Here is a 12,581-nt window from a genome sequence, read left to right on the forward strand (position 1 = left end):
CAGGGCCACATTAGCCTTTTGTTCCATTGGCTCTTAATCATTGCCTTTTGTAACCCATCGGGAACTATTGTTATGTTCCTTTGGGTCCCTGGCCTTTACTTTAAAAATGCACATGATACTGTCTGCTTGGTTAAAAAATACTGAGTGATTTCTGTTATTATAATATCAAGGCAAAGATAAAGTTTTCAGCTTCAGACATTTTGGACTGGGTTGAATCATTGTATTTGGTTTCCATCATATAGCTAGAGATGTTGACTTCATAATAATGGTCGGTCATAAGGTCTAAAACCCAACTCTGTTATTTATAAATTAAAGAGTTGATTCATGGAGGCATGAAAACACTGGAAAAGCAATTGTGAATAACAAAGGACACATGATTCCTACTCCTTGGATTTGTGAAAGCTGATGATATGGCAAGAGATAGAAAAAAAGTCTACTGGTTTTTGTTTGTTTCCTTAAAAAAGTGAATATAATACTGTACAGATATGTAATTTTAGAGGTTGAGACTATTCCAGTACTGCTTTTTGGTTACTAGACTATGTCTTGGTGTCTTGGTGCCATCATTTGTACACCTACACATTTACATTTTCATTACTTTTGTAACCTCATTGTTGTACAGGCAGAAATAAAAAAGGAGGTGAATTCTAGGCAACTTTGTTCCTCTTTAGCAGTTCTTAAAAGAAAAGTTCAGTGTTTTACTATTTAAAGAGTACCCTGTATGAATTAGTGATTGTCTGTGAATTCTAATGACCATAGCCCCAGGTAACTACTACTAGTATGTTTCAGAAACAATATGTTATCTCTGTCTCCTGCACTCAACACACCTATTCTCTGGTTTAGTTATTTGTGTGTTATTAACCTATTTTAGGAATTTGTAAGCTTTTTGGTGTTATATGCAGAAAGGTATATCAATATTTACATTTTTCTGGGAAGAGGATCCATACCTATCACCATGGGCTAAATAAATAAAACATTAACATCAGTATCTCAAACCATTAGAAAATATGTTTTATGCTCCTTGATAGAATTTAAGCAACCAAAACAACAGGAATTGTATTTGTTACTGATGTATTTTCCTTATCAGTTGGCAATGGTCCCTTCTGTAAATACTTTTGCACAGGTGGATTTCAGAATTGCATGAAGCTTGGACTAATTTCTTTGGCCTGGTACCCTACAGTAGAAAGTTAGGAACTTTGGTTCCATGTTTACCTCCTTCTGGCAAAATAAGTTTGTTTTATGAAACAATGGCCACTTACTTACTTTATTTAGTCTCCTTCCCCACTCAAACTTTTATCAAGTCTAAAGAAGGTAGGATATAATTGATGGATTGAAATTATCTACAAATAATTCCTGAGATAAAAGAAACTGAAAATATCCCTCCACGTTATGTGCAAAAGTGGTTAGATACCTGCAGAAGCTAAGTCATCCAAAGTTCAGTTTTTTTACAAAGTTTCTTTCAGATGGTGATTTCCACGTTAAAGAAAAGTTAGTAATTCAGAAAGGAAAAGTGTACAGAGTCTTTGTGAAGAAATGTGACTCTTGTCCCTAAAGAGTAATTTAAATGCGAAAAAAATAAATGCATATGATATATTCAACAAGAATATCTCCCTGACTGGAAAAGAGAAACTGATCTGGTAGCATTCCTATAGTGTTTGACTTCCCCAAGAATCAGGATCTGAAGCAAATAGGAACAGGATAGAAGATCAAGACCACAATTATCACAAGGCCCTTTCAAATTGCATATCACCAGGCACTAGATAAAATCACCCAACTAGGTAGCGTTTTAAAAAATTCACCTAGTCATATTAGCAAATTAATTAACAAAGATGAGCCATATGATTACAATGTTAGTGATCTCTTCTCATTAAAACCTATGAAATATTTTTATTTAACTGTAATTGGTACTTCCAGTGTATAGGAAGTGGATATTTAAGTGGATTTTAATTGCTTCAGAGAAAATGTGTACTATTTAACAGGAGATTTCATCCTACTGGTTAAAAAATAATACGGTCAGTAATCAGATAGTGAATATAAACAAATAGGCAAGAGAATTTTGCTGTAAAAATGTGAACACAAAGTGATCGCCTTATAACTTTTGCATTCTATACCTATCTTGTTCTTATTTATAGCTATGTTAACCATTATAGAATTATTGTTCATTCCTATGGGTCTAGACCCAGAAGGTCAGGTGCCAAGACCAAGTTAAAAGAGTCCCAACACTCTTGGCATGAATGTATCACCCCCAGACTCATTGGGCAGTGACTGTTTACCCTGGACCATTTTAACTCACCCCCTAAATTTTTCTATGGTTTCTGGAACCTCCTGAAAGTCTTCCGTGGAGTAGAACTATGGTACTCAACCCATAGTGTGCATCAGATATTAGTATCAAAGTAGACTGAGTTCACCCTCTTAATAGCTGAGAGTCTAAATCCAGCAAATGCATAGGATATTATTAAAAATGATCTCATTGATTTTCTAGACCATTAACAAATGCTGGACCGCATACAAACTATCATGGGTTCTGATCCCAACAGATGTCCTTTCTAAACACCTGTTGGAGTGAACTCTGCCATTGGCCCTTTAAATGGGATGGAGTTTTAATTTTCCAAAAGTAGTGATGCAGTTGGCATGCTAGAAATGCACATTTGCTGCCTGTGTTCCATTCTAGTAAACAATCTCCTGAATTACTATGTTGATCTCTTGATTGTGTATTGAGAGATGTCTACAAATACCATTAGGATTGACCGGTAGTCTTGTTTATAAGGCTGTGTTAGAGGGAGTTGATTTCACATAATTAGCCAATAATGAAAAACATTGCTTTTTTACCTTCTCATGATCTATCAAGAATTGACTTACTAAAAACTAGAACTGTAGTTGTAAACTGGAGAATGTTGAAAGCTCACCTAGAAAGCTGTTTCACATTTCTCCCAAGTGGAGAGTCTAAATTTGTGCTTAGTTATAATGGAATCGGTAAAATGTTCTGCAGCTTCACTCCAGACATGCCTGTGGATGGTTCTGTCCAAAAACTGGCATAAACAAGCTGTGTCAGTATCTTTATCTCTAGCAAGTTCATCGTGTCTATCTATGGTGCAATACTGAATCAGGTACCGCCTGGCTGAAGGTCATGGGTTACACATAGCTATTCAAATACTTTATTTTGGGGACAGCTGGATCACTCCCTGACCTGACTTTCATGAGTGGGAGGATCATCTTCATCGTTTTGCCTTCCTGCCCTTTCTAAAAATAGTAGGGCCTTTAACAAGGAGATATTTTAAGCAGCTCATATTCACTCGTCTCATCAGGAGATGCTTATTTTGCATCTGACACACTCGCATGTGTCCGATTTGCATGTGTGCATCGTTAGACCTTGAGAGCCCCGTCCATGCTTTTCCCATCACTCATATAAGAAACTTGCACACATAAAGACGCTGGGATTACCAGCTGAGAGTCAGTGGGTAAACATAAACGAAGGGAAGACACTTTTTAGGAATGCGAATATGCTGCTGAGACGATCCATTGCAGGCCTTTGCACATCAGCCCTCAGCTTTTCGGATCTGTTTTCGTAAGACCTGGCTGGGATTTCACTTCAGAGACCTCAATGATCTTGCTGCTTTTAGCAAATATTTATAGGAGCCACTGCCAGCCTGTGGATAAGGGAAACTAATGAGAAACTGCCTTCCAAAATCTGAACAGCAAAACCAAAACCAAGCAAATCCAAAAAATCCAAAACAGAACCACAAAAGAACAACTCAGACAATCCGTGCTCACAAGAAGACGCGGAGAAAAAGACCAAGATGTAACTTTGCTTTGATAACTGGATTTATCAGTCACAGGACGGGCATGCAGTGGGTACTTTGTATTTTTCTCCTTTGAAAAAAAAACAAACACAAGTGCAAATCTATGTTTTGCTGCACCAGTGGGACCAAAAGAGTATGAGTGTGAGAAAACACAGACTCTAAAAGCAAGATGGAATGTAAGCAGGTAAACCCTGTTCCACAGTCTTGTCATTCCACTACAGTTGTGCGTGGTACTCGTGTTTGCACCTCTAAGAAATTTCCATTTTTTCGCATCAAAAAATCCAGATACGAAGCCGAGGCTGCTTTCTTCGCCAACCTGAAGCTGTCTGATTTCAACATCATCGACACCCTTGGCGTTGGAGGTTTCGGACGAGTAGAACTGGTAGGTCATTGTTCTGTGAATGCCTTTGAAAGCCTGTCTCTTCCTGCTCTACTTCTTCTCCGTAATAAGATTTCTCTCTTTTCCTCTCTCATCTTTAAATGCTATGGTTCCTAACTTGGTACCAAAGAATTTTATATCAACACATGGGGAGTTTGCAAAGTGGGCTATATTAGGTAGCCAATAAACTAAAAATACAATGAATACAAATTTACTTTTTAGAAAACCACCTTAGAGGAAGTGAAATGTAAAGACATTTACATAATGAGGAGTCACAAAGTGCTTCTTCTTACCCAGCTGATATTCTATGATCTTTATTTGCTTCCACAGTTCTGAGCAGTGCTTACTATTTTAATTATGTGCTCTATCCATAATCACAATAATTAAAATGTAAGTTTAAGTATATATAAAGAGAAATTATATATATATATATATATATATATATATATATATATATATAGTAATCCTTACCACTGCTTTAAAAAAAAGTCAAGTAAATGCTGTTAAAGTAATAATTCTGTGATTCTCGAGTTTCGAGCACCTATACATATCTAACATTATTTGGTAATATGGTTTGAATATTTTATACAATTTATTTCACACACACATACAGCTAAGTTTTCATGAAGGTGATGAAGACATTTGGGTACAAGTTCATACATTAAACACATTGCATGCATGTGATATAAAGCAAATGAAATCATGCTCTATCATGCTTTTGTTTGAAATATAAGTTTAAAAAGTGACATTGCAACAAAAATTTTTAAAATGCATTCTGGTTACTGTATTGCTGCATTTCAACCCTGTGGGAAAGAAGCCTATCTGAGCACAGAGGTTAAGTTCCACCTCTCTGCTGACATGGAGGAGTCCCTGATATCAGGCGCCAGTACAGTATGTTAGGGACTCCCTGCGACTGTGTAGTAAACAGTTACTGTTGCCACCAGGGGACCGGAGAAACCCCCTTCCATGACAGTATATTCAGTCCAGCGCTATTTTTGCTATTTGTCCAGTTGAGCTACAATTGGGACTTCTGACTCTGACAGGTAGTGAGATGTTATTTACTTAAAGATTAGACACGAAGGCTTTTGAGCCACAGTGTGTTTCACTAAATTTGTATTATGTCTCCCTTCACACGGAGGTATTTTAGTAATACTACATCTGCCTTCTGCCTTCTGAGGGTGCCTCTGAGGATCTAAGCATTTTTAGTTCGAGGAGGAAAAATCAAGTTAGGGCCCAGCAAAACCTCTCGCTTTTCTGAATCTGGCCAATTCATGCAGTCCTGGATTTATTTGTAAAGAACCTTTAGTTCTGTTCTAGCTAATGAAGATTTATTAACAGTGTTACACATGAATAGCTTTGCACGTGGGATGGAGGGACATTGATGGAGGACAGAGGGAGGAAAGAGCCCCTTGCCATGATGCGTGTAGTGTCTGGTGAGTTTATTGACATAGTTGTATGTGCCTAACCCCCTCTCTGAATGAAGCGGTATATAAAGGACAGAATTTCCAAGAGACCGAGTTTGTGACTGTTATATTTTCTTAAATATTTTTTAAACAATATGGAGAATAAAATTGCTGTTTTAGTTGACAAAGAAACATCAACACAACAACATTGCAACTTTGTGGAGTCCTAGAGAGTTGTGAACCTTCAAGTTACCAGTGAGATATTTTATGAAATGCAATGTAGGAATTTTTTGCAATATTGAGAGTTACTCGTCAACACTGAGAACACTTCAAGCTGGACAATTAAATGCCAAGCAGATAATGTAACACTTCCGGAAAATTCACTTGAAAATATCTGAGGTGGCACAAGCAACTAATGACATAATTAGGGAAGGTTCAATGTGGACATTCAAAAAAATAATGCAATTTAAAAAGAATGTATGTGTGTGTGTTTTGTGGTTGTGTATGTCTGAGTACCTATATATTTATGCATCATCTCCATCAAGGAGAGATAGTCAACAGTACTTCAGCCTAATTTTCTTCTCAAGGGTATTACATTTTACTTTTACACGGATGTTTATAGACGAATGAAGGCCATAACCTCAGGAATTAATGTGTGCAAAACTTTAGATACAATGAAAAAATCCATACATAATGGGTCATTAAGGCAAGAGGCACATGTCCTTAACCTCAGAAGTGATGTCATCTTACGTAATCTTGCATTTCCCAAAACTCACCAAGGGATAATCATAATACGCAGATTTTCTTCACTGTTCTATGCGGATTAGCCTTTTAACTGATGATTACACTAGAATCCAATGCTCACGGTCTTTACCACTTACTAACTGCCAGATATGTTCATCTCATTTTGCATAATGGCATAGCCTTCAGAGACTTCTTAGCATTCTTATCATTGATGTCAGCTTAAATGAACTTTGATGCAGGAGTATTGCTACATGGTTTATTGCCAATTTCTAGAGATGGGAACATAATTCTGGTACAAACTTAAGTATTTGTTCAATTTGTTAAGAAGCTTAAAGTAAAGAAACGTCTCTGCCCATGGGAATTCTGCTCTTAGGCTATTCAGGCTATTTCATAAATACGTTTAGAATAACCGATTGTAACTAGTTTAATGTCAGACATGTCCTGTTCACAATGCCTTTTAAGTCATCTGTACTGCTTTCTTTCCTGTTTTTTGGCATATCCCATATTTTCTGCCCATGTTTTTTTATTTTAAAGAATGGACTTAATGCATTCAGCGCTACCTGTTTATAGTCTATCTTTCAGAAAGCCACATTTTATTTATATAATATTTTTAGGAAAAGAATTCAGCTCTCTTTTTATATATGATTTACTAATTAAAGTAGAGACATCTAGGCGAGCCTCTTAATTTCTAAGGTGTGACCGTAAAATACGAAGCTTGACTCAACAACTCACAAGGAAACATCAGCCCCGTTGCTCTATGGTCACACTCCTCATTTACTCTACTTTTGCTCTTGTTAGAGAGGAGCTTACGTTTCAAATAGATTTTCACGCCTCAGACTGTTTCATCTGGCAGTGTTATGTGCTGATTTTATTAAATGTCAGATACTAAATCTATTTATCCAGCAATCCACTACCTCCCATACCAGAACAACATACTTGGACAAAATATAGGAACAAAGATATGGAAGATATAATTACTGTCTCCTTGGATTAGATCCCTTCTCCATCACTTTTATACGCTTATGTAGTGAGCTCTTTGCTGCAATCTATAAAATTTAATCCGAAACAGCACTACCTCCATGGACTCGCCATCTGTCGGAAGGGACACTTATGTAAACTAACCAGTAAACTCATGATCAGAGTCTGAGAAGCACGTGCTCAGGCCACCAGGAACAATGTTTCTTCAAAGAGGTGGCATTTCTCTGATGGAGGGAGCGTTGAGTCAGTGACATAAAAAAAAAGAAACATTATGATAGACTCTTATAAAATGAAACCACTGCAGGGTAATTTATTAAGAAACTGATACTAACAATGTTTATTAATAAGTTGGTATTACTTCCTAACTAAAATAAGCCTTTCATTTGAACCCTGCTTTATAATCTCCAGATGTTTTCATACCCAGTATATGATTTTGCCTTGATAGCTATCTTGGGAGGAAAACATGGGGCAAGATCTACATTTTACAGGAAAAAAAATCAAGAATAAAACATATAAGTGACCTAAGAACATGCAGTCATTGAAAGATCTGTTGTGGTTGCCCAGAACTACTAATTAGATAGATGATAGAGATAGATAGATAGATAGATAGATAGATAGATAGATAGATAGATAGATCGATCTCAGAGAGGAAGGGAGAAGGAAAGAGAGATAAAACATTAATGATAAGAGAGAATCATTGATCGGCTGCCTCCTCCATGCCCCCTACTGGGGATTGAGCCCTCAACCCAGCCTTGTGCCCTGACCAGGAATCGAACCATGACCTCCTGGTTCATAAGTCCACGCTCAACCACTGAGCCATGCTGGCTGAACTGATTTTTTAATGAAAAGCTTTTCCTATTATCTGGATTCTAAAATGATTTAGTTCCTTACCTCCAACAGCCACCACGGAAGTAAATGTTACTTCACTGTCACATGTACACCTCTGTTTAAAAAAATCTTCTAGAATTCAAGAACCCGCATTAGACATAAACCTAGAATTAAATACTATAATTGTGCTACTCATCTTTGCTTCTGTCAAACATTCAGAGGCTTTTCCTTCCCTGAATCTTTTGCTGCTCCTAGTGGTTGTAAAATGTCTGTGGAGCAAAAAAAAATCAGATAGTAATGTGGTGCTTAAAAGCTAGAGCACTGGATGGAGACTTCTGGATTCAGCCCTACCAGCTGTGTCATTTACTTAAACCTTCTGAATCTTAGTTTCCGCATCTCTAAAATGAGGGTTACATAGGTATGTATCCCACAGGATTGCAAAGAGAATATGAATTAAAACCCCCCAAATGGTACCTCACATGTCATAGGTCAGTATGTATTGCCAATGTTCCTATAGTAATTATTAATATTAAAATATGCCAATGACACCTATCTTTATTATTTCCATCTATTGCCATAGAAAGGGAAGGGAATGGAATGCTTATGCTCTTTTTTCCTCCCATTTCCAGGCTAAGCCCTGACTATAAGCATTTCTCCCATAAGAAAGAATGACCTTCGGTGATAGCGTGTAAGAAATTCCCCCAACCACTAAAGCTCCTTTCTTTCTGATCTGTCATGAGTGGAGATGGGAAGCAGTTTTCAATTTTCCTCACACTGAACCTTTGTGTACCTGAAATAGTCTGCTCTTATCTGTCCATTTCTCTCCTAAATTGTAAAGCCCCACATCTTAACCTCTCAATGAGAAATCATTTTCAGGTGCAAACTACTGAATCATATCCAGTTTTCCCCACAGCCCTCTGAAACCTCTTATTCCTTCTAGGCCACAGTCCTAGGGTCAGATTGCCCAGGAAGGGGCCATGTGCAGGTGGCAAGAAGCCTGCCACACTCAGGCAACCACATTTACTTAACAGGGTCCACTCCACTCCCATGGTATTTTTGCCAACTTTCTGTAAACGGTCCATCACAGGCAAGCAGGCCTGGAGAGCTATGTAAACCAATTGGGGGAAAAAAAATGGAACCTAAGAGATGATTAAGCAAGAAATTAAGTGATAAACCCTTTGCTCAATCAACAGAGTTTTATTTTATGATCATGAAAAGCGGGCAGCTTAACTCCAAAGGGAAACCCCACGTAAGACAAAAACATTTCAAGAGCTTCTTACTGCCAAGCCACACGGCAGTGAAATAGAATAGCTCAGGGACCGCCGGGCAGCCTTGCTATTGGTTTTCCACGGTGATTTTTTGGCTGCAGAGGGTGCCTGGAGGAAACCCAGCTGCCCTAAGGCCTTGGGTCCTCAGTGCCCGAAGTGAATAAGGACTCGACAGTGGTTGAAAACAAAAAGTTTGTCTCAATGTAACACAGCCTTTGTCTAGGTGTACTCAGCTGGGTTTATCACTAAATAGGCCATCCTCACTTTATGTTTACTCTTCGAAAGAATTAAAACTGACACACATGATTAACTGTGATGAATAGTACTGATTGCTAAAATAAATACATTATTTTGATAGCTGATGAAAATCTAATCCAAAAAGTGGCCATTGAGCAGAATAGGTGCAGTCCCAATATAATGGGACTCCTAAAACATCTAACCACAGGACAGTTTCTGAGCTGCAACCACAGGTAGGAAAGTCAATCTCTACTTTGACATATGCTAATAAAGTAAGATATGCCTCAATTCATCTTGTTACAGTAGACTATATTCTTTGTACAATGATAGTTTTAAAAATTTGACTACACGAGGATGCCAAATAGAACAGTCACTTCCTTACACATCTTTTGCTGTTATACACATTTTATATACCAGCTATCTTTTAAAATGAATACTTTTCATTAAAAGTGTTTGAAATCAGTGTCCTACAGTTAACTAAAACAATTCCTCCTCCAAACCTGCATGTTATTCTAGAAACATCGATGTAAATCTAGGAGTCACTAGACATGTCTTCCCAAGGCTTCAGTAGCTGGCGATAAAACACTTCATCCAAAAGTTAACACTTGGTCATAGCTGCCTATTTGGTTTCTGTGACATAAATTTGATTTTTTAAACCCAAGTGAATTTATGGGCACATCACATTCAGCAACATCTCATTATTAAGAAATTCCCTAAATATATCTTGTGGGATATAGAAACATCAGCTATGATTCCTGCCCTCAAAGGATGTCTGTTTTCTCTTAAGTAAGAAGATAGAATCAACATATATAAAAAATAGTAAATGAAACTCATTAGTATTATAGTAAATTCTAAATTATGCAGATAGATTCTCAGTATTTCAAAAAACAGAGAGAGTATTTGGAGTTGATAGAATAGAGAAGGCCCTGAGAAGACACAGGACTCAAGCCAGGTTTAGAGAATAGGTTAGGATTTAAGTAAACAGATGGGGAAAGGCCATTCCAGGCAAAGTTTACAACACAGAAGGCCACGTGTTTTCACAGGAGGTCAAAGCAGGTGGCCTGACTAGAGTAGAAGTTGTGTGGGGGAGCAGTGAGAAATATTATTAGATAGCAATTCACAGAGTATAACTGTATTATATTCTTAAAGGAGATTAGACTTTAAAGTATCAGGCACTTGGGGGTATTAGATCAAGTGATGAAAGCATATAAACACAGATTCAGCTCTAAACTTCCATCCATGAAATAAAAGAATCCACTGTAAGGTGACTAGACAGGCTATTTTTAGGTGGCGCTGATCCCAGAGATAAACATCATAATTTCACTTCTGGATAGGGCAGTTTACTTTGTGCCAAGATGTAGTCCACATCCCTGAAAACTTTAGATAAACGCTTTCAGAGAGATCCCTTCCATGAGAAGGAAAAACAGTCCCCTTGTTAGTAATGTTGAAAATAGCCATTGCTTTTAAATAAAATGACTTTGCTTTCTGGAAATAAATATAGAAAAGTTCATTCTGTATGTTTCAGGGCAGCTTATCAAATGTATACATTTAATTTATCTCTAAGTCATACTCTGTTCCTCATATTATTACCCCCCTTTGCCATGGAGATAAACCACATAGTATTCAGCATGAACACTGAGCTGTGAGATCAGGAGATGTGGGCCAGATAGAGGAAAAGAAAATGTGTGATGGTGTTGTGCAGTGCAGAGATCAAATTTTGGACAGCTGCCGAAACCGGTTTGGCTCAGTGGATAGAGGGTCGGCCTGCAGACTGAAAGGTCCCAGGTTCAATTCCAGTCAAGGGCATGTACCTGGGTTGCGGGCATATCCCCAGTGGGAGATGTGCAGGAGGCAGCTGATCAATGTTTCTCTCTCATCGATGTTTCTAACTCTCTATCTCTCTCCCTTCCTCTCTGTAAAAAATCAATAAAATATATTTAAAAAAATTTTTTGGACAGCTAGTGAGAAGAGAAATTTTAACAACTGATTGAAAATGGGGGTAAGAGATCAACCAAAGGACTTGTATGCATGCATATGAGCAAAACCAATGGACACAGACAGTAGGAGGGTGAGGGCTTGTGCTTGGGGGAGGGGGTGGCAGGGGGAGGTCAATGGGGAAAAAAAGGAGACTCATGTAATATTTTAAACAATAAAGAATTTAAAAAAAAACAGGAGTCTTCCTAAGATTATAGTTATGCTTGCCTAAAATTTATAGTACCCAGAGAAAAGTAATTATCATATAAGAATTAACATTTTTTTTTGTTAAGGAATGTTGAGGAATAAAATTCAAAACTAATTTATAGAATAGAAGCTTTCTGTGCACTTTAAAACATTCACTTTCTTTCATGAGTATAGTAAGTCAGGTCCTCCTGACAATGTCATATCCAAAGAATTATTTGAGTCGTAGTAATAACATTCCTTTTTCATTCTCTGTGAAATTATAACTTCCTTAAATTTAGACAGATTTTTTTCCTATACCTTCTTCTTCATTCAGACATTATACATATTATTTTACAAGTATCGTTTTAATTAGCATTCCCCCATTTCTTAGATGTCATAGTAATAAGATAATTCTTGTGTAGCACTTTTTAGAGAGAGAGGAACATCAATGATGAGAGAGAATCATTGATCGGCTGCCTCCTGCATGCCCCCTGCTGGGAATTGAACCAGCATCTCGTGCCCTTGACTGAAATTGAAAGGACCTATCAGTCCACTGGCCAAAGTTCCATCCACTGAGCCAAACCGGCTAGAGCTCCAGTGTAGCACTTTTAAATTTTCAAACTATTTTCACATACACTATCTGGTTTGATCTTACACTGTGTAAGATCTGTGTATATAACATAAGGTGATTTTATTTCTATTTTATAAGTGAGGAATATGAGGATCAAGAAGATTACATAAACTTGCATATGATTGTAGTATGTACATTATTAAGATACTATAAGGC

General features: G+C 37.4%; 1 protein-coding gene across 3 annotated transcripts in view; it reads left to right on the forward strand.

The window, feature by feature from the left end:
* Positions 1-12,581, forward strand: part of PRKG1 (protein kinase cGMP-dependent 1) — a 1,061,913-nt gene that overhangs the window by 1,020,518 nt on the left and 28,814 nt on the right. For all 3 annotated transcript variants that reach the window (XM_036336760.1, XM_036336758.1, XM_036336761.1), the window contains one exon: positions 4,083-4,179. In XM_036336760.1, the coding sequence (XP_036192653.1) occupies positions 4,083-4,179 (97 nt within the window). The remainder of the gene's footprint in view (positions 1-4,082; positions 4,180-12,581) is intronic.

Source organism: Myotis myotis, unplaced genomic scaffold (genome assembly GCF_014108235.1).
Source record: "Myotis myotis isolate mMyoMyo1 unplaced genomic scaffold, mMyoMyo1.p scaffold_m19_p_15, whole genome shotgun sequence".
In the NCBI taxonomy this organism is placed as follows: Eukaryota; Metazoa; Chordata; class Mammalia; order Chiroptera; family Vespertilionidae; genus Myotis; species Myotis myotis.